General features: G+C 60.4%; 2 protein-coding genes across 2 annotated transcripts; both read right to left on the reverse strand.

The window, feature by feature from the left end:
• Window positions 1-463: 463 nt before the first annotated feature.
• On the reverse strand, window positions 464-2,679 carry VPS28 (VPS28 subunit of ESCRT-I). The gene is made up of 9 exons (XM_049765869.1): window positions 2,309-2,679; window positions 2,089-2,117; window positions 1,964-2,001; window positions 1,787-1,876; window positions 1,357-1,462; window positions 1,168-1,269; window positions 977-1,030; window positions 804-895; window positions 464-634 (listed from the first exon to the last, which is right to left on the reverse strand). The coding sequence occupies exons 1-9, from the start codon at window positions 2,343-2,345 to the stop codon at window positions 517-519; spliced, it is 666 nt and encodes a 221-aa protein (XP_049621826.1). The 5' UTR covers window positions 2,346-2,679; the 3' UTR covers window positions 464-516.
• Window positions 2,680-2,802: 123 nt separating this feature from the next.
• Window positions 2,803-12,519, reverse strand: TONSL (tonsoku like, DNA repair protein). The gene is made up of 26 exons (XM_049765649.1): window positions 12,495-12,519; window positions 12,312-12,407; window positions 12,043-12,185; window positions 11,619-11,802; window positions 11,103-11,232; window positions 10,686-10,857; window positions 10,478-10,592; window positions 10,013-10,158; window positions 9,781-9,933; window positions 9,225-9,350; window positions 8,944-9,115; window positions 7,731-7,816; window positions 7,548-7,637; window positions 7,377-7,449; window positions 7,116-7,279; window positions 6,903-7,026; window positions 6,253-6,824; window positions 6,074-6,150; window positions 5,578-5,731; window positions 5,432-5,510; window positions 4,814-5,115; window positions 4,574-4,745; window positions 3,951-4,126; window positions 3,636-3,709; window positions 3,298-3,431; window positions 2,803-3,028 (listed from the first exon to the last, which is right to left on the reverse strand). The coding sequence occupies exons 1-26, from the start codon at window positions 12,517-12,519 to the stop codon at window positions 2,856-2,858; spliced, it is 3,912 nt and encodes a 1,303-aa protein (XP_049621606.1). The 3' UTR covers window positions 2,803-2,855.
• Between the last annotated feature and the right edge of the window lie 1,878 nt (window positions 12,520-14,397).

Genomic DNA, 14,397 nt, shown 5'->3' on the forward strand with positions numbered 1-14,397 from the left:
AGACATGTGGGCAGGACAAGGGAATGGTCCTGCTGTAGACTCGCTGAGGACCCCACACACTGTGCTGAGAAACATGGTAGCTGCAGGATACCCTGATGTCATCAGATGCCACTGTATTGCACGACTGTACACCACTGTTTCCTGTCCGCAACTGTGTCCATGAGACAGGCCACAGGGTGGAGCTGTGGTGGGGCAGGTGTGTCTGTTCCCCTAACACTGACCATCAGTCCCGAGTAAACTGCAGCCAAGACTCCTAAATGGCTTTACTATCCTGGGTGGGGAATGTGGTCCCAGGCTGGGCCCACTGCAGCTGTGGGGTAGGCGTGTCCAGAGGCCTCTTGGCTATAGCATGTGGGACCTAAGGCAGGTTCCCCCGCGAACAGCTTTGGTCAGAGCCAGAAGGCACCAGACCAGAAGCGACCAGGAGGGCAGGGCAAGCCGAGGACAAGCAACCCACAGCAGGGAGGCAGGGGAATCTCTTTATTGTGGGGCAGTGGGTAGTACCAGGCGGTGGGCTCAGGCATGCAGAAAGCGGTTGAAGGCATTGTAGGCCGACTCCAGGTCAAACAGCATCTGACGCACCTGGGAATCGTCCAGTTCATCGGAAGCCGACATGCCACTCAGGGTCTGTAGCCTGCAGGGGCACAGGGTGGGTCGATGGAAGTATGTGTGCACGTGAGGGTGTGTTATGTTGAGGTGGGCTGGAAGGTAGGTATGTGCTGCGGAGGGCTGAAGCTCTGGAGGAAGTGTGCTGCCATGGAGGGAATGGAGATATGTGCTCTGAAGGACATGCAATCACTCACCACTGACTGACAGTCTGGCGGCCCTCGAAGTCTGGGGGCAAGTGGCTCATGCGGTGCATGGTCTCCATCAGCTCCCTGAGGTCAGGCTGAATCTGCAAATGCCATAGTAGCTGGGCCCATGGCCGTGTCCCCAGTCCCAGACCCTGTCCCCCTCACCCAGCCGCTGGCCATACCTCGTCCATGGCTCGGATCTCCAGCCGCAGCTTGTCCATCACCGTGATAAAGAGCTGGGGGTGAGAGGAAGCTGAGGTCATGTAGCCCCAGACCGGGGCCACTGAGAGCCAGACCTACTCGCTGTCCTTTTTCCCCCTTGACCTGGGCAGTGGGCGGAGACTGGCCAACCCCTTTCCCCCCTGGAACGCACCGAGACGACGTCTGCAATGCAGCGGTTCAGGTTGCCCTTGTCATCCTTGATAGTGATGGGCCGGTCCTCCTTGATCCTCTCCATGGCGAGTGGACAGTCCAGCTGATGGGAAGGGGCACTATGGGTACCAGCCTAGCAAGACACAAGGTCCCCACTCCTCATACTGCCCAGACACTGGTCCCCACTCACGCGGAACTTGCGGCAGAATTCATCAATGGAGCTAATTTCTGAGCCCTGGACCTGACGGAAGGCGGCTTTGTACTGGACCAGGAGGCGAGAGCAGGCGGCAGTGTACCTAGGGATTCAGTCACACCCTTAGCCCTGCCCTCACACAGGACGATGGGCAGTAGCAGCCACAGGCCATGACTTCTCATGGGTCTAGAAATGAGCTGGATTTGCACAGAGCAGGAGAGAGGCTGAGGGCCACTGGGTGTTGCAGTGCAGGAACCTTTAGGGTTGAGACCTGACCAGGGTTCCTTCAGGCTGTTCCTCTGCCATATTGGGGGTGGCTTGTAGCCCCTCCCATGGGGATGCTCCCATCTCAGCCATAGGACATCATCCTGAACTCTCACAGCTTCTGCGGTGCCCTGGCCTATCTGCAGGAAGCTCACTCACTCACTCATTGGGGGTGACGCAGTCCTTGATATAGGCCTTCTCCAGGGCCTGCATGGTCTTCACTACAGCAAACAGCTCTGCCATGTTGTCATACCTGCAGGGAGGTGCAGTCAGGGCTGTGTGCAGGGGGAACCCCACCTGGAGCCCTCCCTGGACAAGTCAGAGCTGGTGTGGCTCTTACTTCTCTCGCTCCCGTGCGTTTTTGTACAGCTTGACTTCCTGGAGAAGGAAGAGAAGGGGAGAGGAGAGTCACCAGCTGTTAGTACCAGGGTGGGTCACAGTCCTGTCACAGACCTGTCAACTCACCTCATACAGCTCTGGCTTGTTCACAGGGGCTGCAAAGAGAGAGAGAGAACAGAGAGCTGGCCAGCAGCTGTCCCCACCACAGTGGTTCCCCTGACATGCATTCTGGAGCAGGGGACCAGAGTGCCTGGAGGCTGTGGCTAGCGGAGGGACCAACTCTGTGACCCCTGGGCCCTGCTGTACTTGCTGAGATGTGCAGGGGGGCCCCCCACGGCACACTCACCTCCCCCCGCCTGCGTGGCTGGGATGCCGTGGAACATGTTGCTGTTGCGCTCTGGGATGTGACTGCTGAGACCTGGGGTAACAGAGGCGGCCACTGAAGGGGGACCCGACCCCTGGTGCAGCCGGGGTGGGTGGGGATGGTGTCTGGGGCCAGGGCAGAGAGCAGCTGCGGGTGGGAAGCCTCGGGGTTGGGGACCCCGGGGAAAGAAAGGTCGTGGCCAGGCGGCGGCGGGTGAACTGCAAAGACGTCCGAGGCCTCCCACCCTCCGGGGCACCTCGCAAGGCGACCGTGGGTCTCCCTCGGCAGAGCTGCCAGGAGGGTCGCAAAGCGGCAACTCCCGCCGGTCCAGGTAGCAGGGCGTATCTCCAGGGCCAGAGACGCGAGTCTGCGCACGCGTAGCCCCGCCCCTTCCGGATCTCCTCCCACCTCTTCCGGTCTGGGGCCGGCCCCTTCCGGCCCCGACTCCCCAGAAGGAGACTAGCCAGGCGGAAGCAGGAGTGCAGCGTCTTTTATTAGGGGGCTTTGGCGGGACGGAGGCCGCGCGGGGTCAGACGCGCCGGAAGAAGAGCTTGCGGGGGCGCTCGGTGCCCGGCGGCAGAAGCTGCTGCAGCGCGTCCCAGTCCTCGGCAGCGAGGCGGCGGCTGCACAGCTGCAGCTCCAGCAGCTGCGCTGCGATCCGGGCCCACAGGTCTTGGCCCAGGGGGCCCTGGATGGAGCAACCTGCAGCAGCGGGGATGGACAAGGTCTCTCGCAAGCAGAGGGGCCGGAAGACCCCAGGCTGGAGCGTGTGCGTGTGTGTCCACTGCCCGGGGTGTGGACTGCCTGCCCACCTAGGATATATATACCCAGGGCTCCAAGGTGCTGAGCAGCCTTGTGTGGCCCAATAAATCCAGCAATTGAGCCCCTGAATTCAGGTCGGAATTTGGGGGTGTCCTCTTGGGATCCCCCTTCCACAAAGGTCTTCTAGGGCTTCGGAGCTCCCTCCTCACCAGAAAGACTCAGGAAGCGGAGCCCCCGGCTACGCGCCTCCAGAGCTGACAGGAGCTGCTCCAAGCCAGCACGGCTGATCCTGGGGTTGGCAGACAGGTCCAGGGAGAAGAGCGAGGGGCACTTGGGGAGACACCTGAGATCGGGAATCACAGAGTAGGCGGCTCAACTTCAGGGAGAAGAGGCCCCCAAGAAACTTTCCAGGGCCACAGCCCCCCAAGACCCATCGTGGCCCTTCCTTTATGCCCAGTTCCTGTGGGTGGATAGCGGGACGAGATATGAGTGGCACCCAAGGGCCCTGCCTCAGCTCCCAAGGACAGCACAAGGCAGGGGACATCACCTGCTCAGGGCTCTCACAGCCTCATCATCCAGATGGTTTGCAGACAGGCTCAGATGTGTCAGGGCACAGTGGTCCTGCATGCAAGCAGAAGCCCAGGGGCCAGATCCAGTAGGCACTTGATCCTTCTACCCCTCTTCCCACAGAACAGGCCCCTCTGCAGTCCCCAAGGCCTACCAGAGGGTATGGGACAGCACTTGGAAGTGTCACTCAGCACACCCAGGAACACAAGACCCAGCCCAAGGCATCGGTCCCTAGGAAGCCCCTCCCTAGCTCTGCAACCCTGCCTCCCTGCCCTGGCTGCTGGGACATGCACACCTTGGTCAGGTACACAGTCACTGGTTCCATGAGGCCTGGGTCATGCGGGTCAGCCACCACACAGCTGAGCTCCAGGTTCAGAAGGGTGCTGGCGGGCAGGCTCTCTAGTGCCCTGGCCAGTGCAGCGGGGCCCAGGGCGTTGTAGGACAAAGACAGTGTCTTCAGGCACTGGGCACCTGCAGCAGGGGTCAGACCGGTCCGTCCTCAGCCCAACAGGCCAATCTCTATCACATCGTGCCCCATACCGAGCGGGCCAGACCCTGCCAATGCTAGGGAAGCTGTGGTTTCAGATGTCAACTTGGGCGGGCCAAAGTGATAGTACAGTAACACAGTGGGTAGAGTGTTTGCCTTGTAGGCAAATGACCCAAATTCAAACACCAGCATCCCATATGGTCCCCCAAGCCCACCAAGAATAACCCCTGAGCACTATAAACAAACAAAAAAGTCCACTTGGGAAACAACAGTTCCCAGCGCCTCTGACTGGGAGAGCTCTATCTAGGCCTCTAGTATGGATCCCTGTGCCGTGGCTGCCTTGATGCTCCCCAAAGCCAGGCCTGGCTGTGCATGCAGCCCTTGGTACTCGTGTTCAGCAGATCCCTCCCGGGCATGTGCTGGACACTCACCCTGGAGGGCACTGCCGAGGACTGCCTGATGGCGCAGAAACAATTGGGGGCCAAAGTTACAGGCTTGCAGACGCAGTGTGCTGAGCTCAGGACAGGCCCGCAGGAGAGAGGCCAAGGTAGGCCCACAGCCATCACCCAGGGGATTCATGCTTAGGTCCAGCTCCTCCAAGCTCTGTGGGAGTCTAGGGTCAGCTCTGGACCTGGAGCCCAAGGCCCAAGCACGCAACCCACCCTGCTGACCTGTGAGGAGGCCATGCCTGTGAGGCCACTGGCAAGTTGGCGCAAGCCCTCGGGGCCCAGGTGATTGGAAGACAGGTCGAGCAGGGTGAGGCTGGACACGGTGCTCAGAGTGGCCAGCAGATCAGGGACGCAAGTGTCATCGAGTCGGTTTCCTGCCAGGCGCAGCTCCCGCAGTGCAGTGTGCAGTTTGAGTGCCCGCAGGAGGGGGGTGAACTGAGGCTGGCGCAAGGCCAGGCTGCAGGCGCTGAAGGCAGGAGTTGAGCCCTGGAGCTCCGTGGCCCAGAGCACCTGCTGATGCTCTCCTGGGGGACAGGCATGTCACCAGCCTATCTGCTCTGTGAATGCAGGGTAGGGACCAGCCAACGCCCCTCACCCAGATTCTGAGGGTTCCCGGGACCTGCTGCCTAGCCCACCCACTTCCTAGGGCCCAGAACCAGCTCCAATCAGGCTCTCAGCTCACACATGGCAAGGGAACTGCCTAAAAACAGATGCGTGTATAGACTAGAGAAGACAGGCATGGTCGAGACCAGAGAGACAGACATGAGTAGAGATCAGAGGACAGGTAGGGTGCCTGTATGTGCTTGCAAGGAGGACAGCCATACCTAAGGTACTCCCTACCTTGCTCCAGGCTCTGACAGGCCCGGCGGTATCGTTCACTCAAAGGTGGCAGGTCCCAGGACGTCACTTCGGCCAGCACCTGCAAGGGACCTAGTGAGTAGCAGACAGGTGTGGTGCAAATGCTGGGCTCTGACATGGTCACTTACCTCCTCGTTGTTTTGCAGCACATCTACGATGGGGTCTTTGGGGTCCAGCAGGGCCCCCTCCTTCCGCAGGGTGAGCCGTGGCAGCAACCCACATGCCTGGTGGTAGCGCTGGGCAGCCTGCTTGGCCAGCCAGTCCACAGACTGGGTCTCACTGCTGTGGGACAGTCGCTGAGCCAGATTGGCTTGTCCCTCACACCGGATCTATGTCTCACCCTCAAGCCCCAGAACTGCCTCTGTGCTTTCCCCTCTTTCTCTTGTCACCTTCCTCTCTCCTTTCCTCTTCTCTCTTCCCCCTCCAGTACCCTCCTCTTCTACTGGGGCACCCTGCTCCCTTCTCTGTTCCACGTCCCCAGACAAAACCTTTCAAGAGCCCCCATCTACTCAGCACTCTGCCACAGGGATCCTGTGAACCTCATTAGCAGCAGAAAACTGCGGGTCCCTCCCCCACCACCCCTGGCATGGAACTGTAGTGTGGCATAAAGCGGCTGGTACTTACCTATGTGGAATGGGAATGAGGAAAAGATCGTCCCGAAGCCGAACCCTAACCCGGATGGGCACGGGCAGAATGGAACCCTGAAGGCAGGGCAGGGCGAGTTGGGGCAGTCAGGAAGACCAACCCGATGGGCACTGTGCTCTGTCCCGCCCAACTACCCATGCATCCACTCCTGTACCCACCCCAGGCTGCACGGCTGTGCCCACAGAGGGTCCTGAGGCTGAGCTGCTGTTTCTGTCGGGCGTGTCCAGGGTGCTTTGGCTCTCGAGCTGGGGGTGGGTCTTCCGACCCCGGGACCTGGGCCTGACAGGGCTGTGGTCACTGCTGTCCTCAGAGAAGCCATTGTCCCTGGGGCCCAGGGAGCAGGGTGTGTCGACCTCCAGCCAGTCCCCAGATAGGCACTCCTCCTCTGGGACCAGCGCAGATGGGGCAACACGGTCCTGCCTCCTGCCCGCAGCACCTCCCACTGGTTTCGGATCTGTGTGGCCAGGCAGACGAGCCTTGAGCCGCTGTCTCTTGCGAGCCGGCCGGAAGGGTCTTGGGCTGTCTTCCCCCTCCGAACTGCTGCCCCCAGCCCGCTGCTGCCAGTTCCTCCGAGTCCTGGCTGTGGCCAGCGTCGCCTGTCCCTGGGTCACTCTGGTGATTCCCTGTGGAGTGTCTGGGGGTGTAGGGCCAGTGCTCAAGGGAGGCGAGTTTTCAGGGTCAAAGAGACAGCTGCCCGGGAAGTCGTGGAAAACTGGGGATCTGGGGGGGTCTGAGGAGACAAACAGAGATATGTCAGGCAGGACCCTGCACCCTGAGTAGGGGGTAGGGCATGCTGGGGAGAGCTTGCCTGTGTCAGCAGAGGCTGCCCGCAGCTGCCGCTCCATGGCGCTGGCCTTCTCCCGGGTCTCCTGGTCCAGGTCCCGGCAATACAGTTGCACCCACTGCTGCAGAGTCTCCAGTGGGCGGTGGCCCTGTGTGTGGGAGGAAGAGGATCACTAAGCAGGGTAGGCCCTGCATGCTCAGTCCCCTAAGCTGCCTGGCCCCAAATCCGGCTTCTCACCTTCTTGGTCCGGGCAGAGACTGACGCCCCTCGCTCAATAAGCAGCTCAGCTACCTCGAAGTGCCCGCAGGTGAGAGCGTCGTGCAGAGGGGTGATGCCCTCACAGCCTGGCCCACCCGGGTCATCCACAGAGGCCCCATGGTCCAGCAGAAAGCGCACAATGTCTGTGGTTAGTCACCGGGGCATATGCTGGGCTTGCTGCCAACTGACAGCACATGAGGGGACCCACGACCCACTGTCCCTGCCCCACCAGACGCCTACCCAGGTGTCCATAGTTGCAGGCCTCGTGCAGGGGTGTCCATCCACAGTGGTCCCGAGGGTTCACGGGGTGACCCTGTTGACCAAGAGCCAGCAGTTCAGTCTGAGACTGGAACAGGACCCTTGGCCCGACCTGGTTTCCTAGCATGAGGGCCAGGGACACCCAGAACCCACCTGCCTCACAAGGTCCCGGACACGGCCAAGCCGGCCCTCAATGCAGGCTCGGTGAAGCAGCGTCTCACCCACATCATTGCGCCGGTTCCACTGTGGACAGAGCCCCGATTACGGGGCAGAGTGAGGGGCAGGTAGTGCGGCAGGGCAGAGAGCAGAGAATGCTTGTGCCGCCCAATGCCTCACCTTGTTGTTCCTCTGCCGTGGGCCCTGGAACTCCTCGTCATCCTGCTGCTTATGCCCCGGTGAAGATGTACCCTTGCCCTCCTCCTCTGGAACAGAGCACAGCACCTTGAGCCCCAGTCTGTTCCCGAACAAGGCCAGAGTCTCTGCTCCCACAGCCCTGCCTTTGGGGCACTGCCGCCAGTGAATCTGACAGTCCCAGACCTTGGTCTCTTGGTGCCAAGCCTTCTCTCGGTAATCTGCTATTTCCTCCTTGGTCTCTGGCCTTCTCTAGAAACTTCCCCACAGGCTCTTCCTGCAACCATCTGTACAATGTTTATTTTTTAATTTTTTATTTTTTGGGGGTTTTTGGGTCACACCCGGCAGCGCTCAGGGGTTACTCCTGGCTCTATGCTCAGAAATCGTCCCTGGCAGGCACAGGAGACCATATGGGATGCTAGAATTTGAACCACTGACCTTCTACATGAAAGGCAAACACCTTACCTCCATGCCATCTCTCCCGCCCCTACAATGTATATTTAAAAAAATATTTTTTTGACTTTATATTTATTGATTGATTGACTGGTATTTTGGCCACACCCAATGGAGCTCAGGGGTTACTCTTGGCTCTGCATTTGGAAATCACCCCTGGCAGGTTGGGGGACCATATGGGATGCCAGGAATTGAACCAGTCCCTCCTGGGTCAGCGTCTTGCAAGGCAAATGCCCTATTGCTGTACTATCTCTCTGGCCCTGTGTTAATGTTTAATAGGTGGCCCTCAAGTTACAATCTGCCCTTCCAGAGCCAGCTGGCCATTCATAGAGAGGTTCTAGGGACCCCAAGGCTCAGATCCACAGCCTTGCCATCTCCATATGGACCTATTCTGCCCGACGCGGCAATCAACAGCATTCAGACTGCTCCATGTCCTGGTTACCTCAGTGCCGGCCTGGGCCAAGCCTCTCTTTGCGGCCAATCAGCCCGGATTCTTTTTTTTTTTTTCTTTTGGTTTTTGGGCCACACCCAGTGACGCTCAGGGGTCACTCCTGGCTATGCGCTCAGAAGTCGCTCCTGGCTTGGGGGACCATATGGGACACCGGGGATCGAACCGCGGTCAGTCCTAGGCTAGCGCAGGCAAGGCAGGCACCTTACCTCTAGCGCCACCGCCCGACCCCAATCAGCCCGGATTCTACTGAGCTACTCCAGCATGGCTCTAAGCCGAAATACAAGAAGTTCTCACCACTCTCAGACAGTTCCAGTTCGCTGGCCTCCGGGCTGCTGCTGTCCTTGTCCTCGTCCTCATCTTCTTCCTCCTCTCCTCCGCTTAGTCCCTGAAGCTCGGCCTCAGTGCTGGGGGCATCCTGGGGCTGCAGTCTTAGCTGCACAGTGAGGAGGTGCTGCAGAATCTGTCTCTGGAGAGCAGCGGGGAGACATTGGGCTCAGAGATGGGGTGGGGCAGGACCCTACAGGCTGGAAAGTCCCCCCAAGACCAGGCTGGGCAGGGCGGGGCAGGCAGCTTACCTGGAGCCGTGGCTGCTGGGCCCGCTGTGCACAGTCCAGCGCTTCCTGGAAGCATGGCAGCAGGTGCTCGTAGGCATCGCCCGCCTCATCCCGGGACAACGCAATGTTCAGCCAGGTCTGGGCCTCCTGGAGAGGAGACGGATTTAGGCTACTACCTAGAGTAGCCCAGGATGGGGCCTAGACACAAGTGCAATGCAGAGGTTTGAAGCAAGGAGACAGCACTATAGTGGGGATAGCACTTGCCCTGTACGTGGCCAACCTGGTTCAACCCCCAGAACCCCCGATAGTCATCCTGAGCACTAGCAGGAGTGATCTCTGAGCAGAGAGTCGGGAGGAGGAAGCCCTGAGCATCACTGGTGTGTGGCCCCAAAACAAAAACGCACTTTGGAGGCCAGAGCAATAGCACAGCAAGGAGGGCATTTGCCTTGCCCACAGCTGACCTGAATTTGATCCCTAATATCCCATATGGTTCTAAGAGCCTGCCAGGAGTGACCCAAAAACCAAAACTAACAGAAAAAGCACTTGGCAGTCTTCTCCTCTGTGATACCTCACTCACCTCCACGGCATTGCCGCCTCGAAGCCGCAGCTCCTCCTGGTAGTGGTGCACGGCTCCCCTGTGGTCCTTCATGTCTCCTAAGGTGGTGGCCAGGGACACATGGATGACGGCCAGCTCGGGCCTAGGCCTGTTCAACAACTCTGCCAAGTGCAGCTGTGGGGAGGCAGTTAGCATTAAGGCACCTCTGGTGGCCCAGCTCCACAAGGAGGCAAACCCAGCAGCCCCGACCTACCTGCTGCCGATATGCATCTGCCGCCTTGGGGAAGTCGCCTGCCTTGGAGAACAGATCCCCCAGCTGCTCGCAGATGCCCATGGCACTCTGAGGGTCACTCCCCTCAGGCTCCTCCTGCTGCTGCTGCAGCCGAATCACCGCCAGCACTGCGGGAAAGAGGCCTATGCAGAGGGGGCCCAGCCCAGGGTGCCTGTGCACTCTCCGTGGATGAGCAGTGACAGGGAAGACAGGAAGGTGGAACTGAGCAATCCTGCAGGACCACGTGGGCCCTAAACACAGGGCCCCACTTGTCAATGCCGGGTCCTGCCTGCATGCATCATTCTTTCCAGCAGGGAAGGAAGTGGAGTGTACCACGCTCTCCTTGCCTCCCCCAGGACAGGCTGCCAGTCACACTCACTTTCCCCTCGAGGCTGCCTCCACTCAGACATGGAGCGGGCATGCCCTAGCAATTCCCTCTGGACCCACCATACTTGAGGGCCCGGCAGATGGCTGCCTTCTGCGATGGCTTTTGGCCGCTCAGTCTATAGGCCTTCTTCAGGACTCTTTTGGCAGCCAAGAAGTCCCCTAAGTCCTGGAGCACCTGGTGGGGAGGAAGGGAAGGATGGCTGGTAGCTGCTTGGGCAGGTCTCACCTGCCCCCTCCCCCCTTTACCCGTCACTGTGCTCAGCGGCACCTGAGAGAGGAGCAGGCAGCAGTCACTCTCCATGCAGCCCTTTCGAAGCACCCTCGAGCACTCCCGGGCACCCTCCAGACAGCGCATGGCCTGGGAGTGCTGTCCCCGGCGCCAGTGCATGGCACCCAGGTTGTAGCGGGCCCGGAACAGGTCCTCATAGAGGTGGTTCTGCCTGTGGAGAGGACAGGGAGCGATGTGCTTGGAACTCCAGTTCCCTACACAGTGAGCCTGCTCCTCCTGCAGACACCGCACACACACTGGGCACCACACAGACACACAGACACACACTGGGCAGGTGAGGACAATCACACAGCCACACCTGGGCAGGTGAGGTCCCCGGCCACACATGCAGGAACCCTAGGATGGGCCCCTCCTTGTAGAGCTGCTTGCTTCCCCCGCTGGCTGGGTGGACCTTACTCTGCGAGAAAGATACTCTTCTTGAAGAACTCGCTGCACAGGGTCGCCTCCTGCTGGCTTTCAAAAGTGAGGCCTAAGTTGAGGTACAGCCGGGTCCTCATCTCGCTCAGCTCCCGCTGTGCCAATGTTCCTGGAAGGTTCCGAACTTCATCAACAGGCTGGCCCCCTGTTTTTTTTTTCTTTTTTGGGGGTGGGATTTGGGCCACACCCAGTGATGCTCAGGGGTTACTCCTGGCTATGCGCTCAGAAATCGCTCCTGGCTTGGGAGACCATATGGGACACCGGGGGAATGAACCACGATCCAGCCTAGGTTAGCGCATGCAAGGCAGACGCCCTATAGCCAGCTTTGGTCTGCCTAGCCATCCCCTTCCTGCAACCTCAGGGAGGGGGGGTTTCCCAGTTGGGGCGACTCGTTGGTCCTGTCCTCTCTCATGGGGCCAGCCCATAGGCATCAGCGTGTTGTAGCCCGGGGGGTGGGGTTGTGGGTGAGTAAGCCTGCCGGCTAAGCTCACTCACCCTCCAGCTTCTCATCCACAATGGCCAGGCTCTTCTCAAAGGCCTCCTGGGCCCGCAGCAAGGCCTCCTGGGACTGACAGTGGTCATGGATGTCCAGGTGCGTGCGGCCAATGGTGGCCCAGGCCCTCTGCAGCTCGATGTGGTTGGACAGTGCCTCCGCCAGCTGCAGGTAGCAGTGCTGGTGCTGCCGAGCAGAGGGAAGGCCACTAGGCATGCATGCTTCGTGTGCGGAAACAAACCCATGCGTCCTCGTATCCTAGGCAGCCACCAAGCCAAAGCAAGCAAGCAAGTAGGGGGGCCTGGCCTTGCTCTGCTGGTGGGCACCGCCTCCCAGCTGGTGGGTGGAACCTCAGAACCCAGAGACCAGCCCTCATTGCACTGCCTTCCAAGTGGGGCAGTCCACTCCTGTCAGTCTCTCTCCCACCTGCAGAGCAGCGTCATAACGCTCCAGCTCGGCCAGCCGCTCTCCGACCTTGCGATGGGCCACAGCGCAGCCCAGGCGGTCGTCCACGCTCTCCAACAGCAGGAGCTCCTGCTGGTGCTCCCGCAGCGCCTCCGCGAAGCGGCCTGCGGGGAGGAAGATCGGGCCGGTGGGTCACTTGGGCCGGCGGACAGTGACCGCAGCGAGGCCTCCACAGCCCCGACCCCCTCCCTGCCCTCCCCGGGGCCAGCGCACCCCGGCCCCGCACGCACCGTGGCTGGCCAGCAGCTCGCCCAGCTGGTGGCACAGGGCGGCCTCCTCCCGCGGTTGCCGGTCCCTCTGGGCTTTGGCCTTGGCCTTGTTCAGATCTACGAGCAGAGGCCTGGGGGGTGAGTCCCATGCGGGCCCCCAGGCGCCCTCCTCCGGCCTCCGCCCTCGGATCACCCCGCACGCACCCCGGAGCTCCCGCTCCGCATCCATCCTCCAAAAGTGCCAGGGACCCAGATTTCCCGCGCTCGGCCGCGGACACGCCCCGGAGCGGGGCATGCCGGGAAATGTAGTCCGTCTTGCACCCTAAGCCTGCTGGGAGTTGTAGTCCAGCGAGGGTGTGCAGAAGGAGGGCACAGGCCAGGTCAGGGTGGAGGGAGGATGGGGGGGGGGGATCGTGGGAGGAGGAGGAGACTAGGGCGGGACTAGGGGGAAGACATAGAGAAGGAAGATTCCCAGGAAGACGGCGAGAAGACAAGGGGGAATGTGGGCGGGAACTCGGGGCAGGAAGCAGGAACTGGTGGGCGGGCGGGCCAGGGGAATCACGTAATACGGACAAATGGGCGTGGTCTATCGAGGGCGTGACCGGGGAGGCGGGGCTGGCGTCACGTGGTACGGAAAAGGCTATATATGGGCGTGGCCAGGGAAGAGAGGGAACTGAGGACACGTGGTACTGAAAAGCTATGTGTGGGCGGGGCCAGGGAGGGGCGGGGCCAGGAGAGGTGGGAGCTGGCGGGGATAGGGCGGGAAGACGGGCTGGAGGGAGGGGATTGGAGGAGGATGGGGAAAGGGGCGGGTCTAGGGAAATCCGGGAGCTGGCGGGATTGGAGGAAGACGGGGATGTGGACGGGGACAGTCTGGTGGGCACGGTCTTCCCCACCACAGCCCAGACCTGGAGCCAAGCAAGGGTCCTGCACATACAGACCCAGTGTGCCCACGGAATCCTGCAGAAGGACTCGGGGAGGACCGGCCGGGCCTGTTGTAGTCACTCCCGTGCAGAGAGGGGCGCACTTCACCAAGGGGAAGTCTGCAAAGTCCGCAGACTGCAAAGGGAGGCCTCCCCAAAGGCAAGCAGCAGGTGTCGCCTCCAGTGCATCCATTTTACCCAGGTGGCCCCCACGCTGGTCCCTGGATGCCTCCATTTGCACAGGAGTCTCACACTGCTAACTGCCTGCCCTGTCATGCTCTGACCCACATAAAATGCCTCCATGGGCGCCTGGGCCTGCTGCCCAACTGGGGCCCAACGTGGGAGGCTAAATACCTGGAGACAGATACACAGGGCCAACTTCTCCACTCTGAGTTGATGGGCAGCCGCATCTGTGGCGAGGGAGAGGGGGCCCCCGGGTCCCCGGGCCAGGAAGGCTGCCAGACCCTTCCAGGCAGCTGGCATGAGCTGCAGGAGGTCCTCCCTCTCTCCTCTGGAAGGGGGCAGGGCTGGGCTCTACCACTCATGTCCAGGTGCAGAGGGAGCCCCATGATAGAGCTGATTGCCCGCTTCCCCACTGCTCAGACAGAAACTTCTATGAGGTATTGCTTGGGGACTGAAGAAACAGGAAGCCTGTTCAGAAATGGAGTGTCCTGTCAGAGACACAACTGTGTTTTTGTTGATTTCTGTGCCACAGCCAGTGATGCTCCGGCACTAGTCCTGGTGGTGGGCCCTCGGGCATGCCGAGGATCAAACCCTGTTCAGTGTGTGCAAGTTAAGTGCCTTACATGCCGTGTTCTCTCTGGCCCCAAGAGATAACTGGTTTTTGGGGGTAGGGGGCTACATGCTGCAGCGCCCAGGGGTTACTCCTGGCTATGCGCTCAGAAATTGCTCCTGGCTTGGGGACCATATGGGACGCCGGGGGAACCTCGGTCCGTCCTAAGTTAGTGTGTGCAAGACAGACGCCCTTACCGCTTGCTCGAGCCACCACTCGGGCCCCAAGAGATAACATTTTGACATCAGTTACGAACATGCAGAGAATGCAGAGCACAAAAGCACCGGCACATCACTCAGAAGTAATGAGTCTCTAACTCTGCTTATTTTTTGGGGTCACACCCAGCAAAGTGCAGCCATTATTCCTGACTGCACTCAGGAATTGCACCTGT

The sequence above is a fragment of the Suncus etruscus genome, chromosome 19 (genome assembly GCF_024139225.1).
Source record: "Suncus etruscus isolate mSunEtr1 chromosome 19, mSunEtr1.pri.cur, whole genome shotgun sequence".
NCBI classification, from domain to species: Eukaryota; Metazoa; Chordata; class Mammalia; order Eulipotyphla; family Soricidae; genus Suncus; species Suncus etruscus.

Bases quoted from the DNA above. Each gene is read 5' to 3' on its own strand.
- VPS28 (XM_049765869.1), bottom strand. From the start codon at position 2,345: ATGTTCCACGGCATCCCAGCCACGCAGGCGGGGGGAG. The intron at 1,031-1,167 runs GTGCGTTCCAGG...TCTCACCCCCAG, and splicing joins GCATTGCAGACGTCGTCTCG to CTCTTTATCACGGTGATGGA. The intron at 896-976 runs GTATGGCCAGCG...TGGCATTTGCAG, and splicing joins AGATCCGAGCCATGGACGAG to ATTCAGCCTGACCTCAGGGA.
- TONSL (XM_049765649.1), bottom strand. From the start codon at position 12,519: ATGGATGCGGAGCGGGAGCTCCGGG. The intron at 7,027-7,115 runs GTGAGAAGCCGG...TCCCACACACAG, and splicing joins TCTCTGCCCGGACCAAGAAG to GGCCACCGCCCACTGGAGAC. The intron at 6,825-6,902 runs GCAAGCTCTCCC...TTGTCTCCTCAG, and splicing joins GGCAGCCTCTGCTGACACAG to ACCCCCCCAGATCCCCAGTT.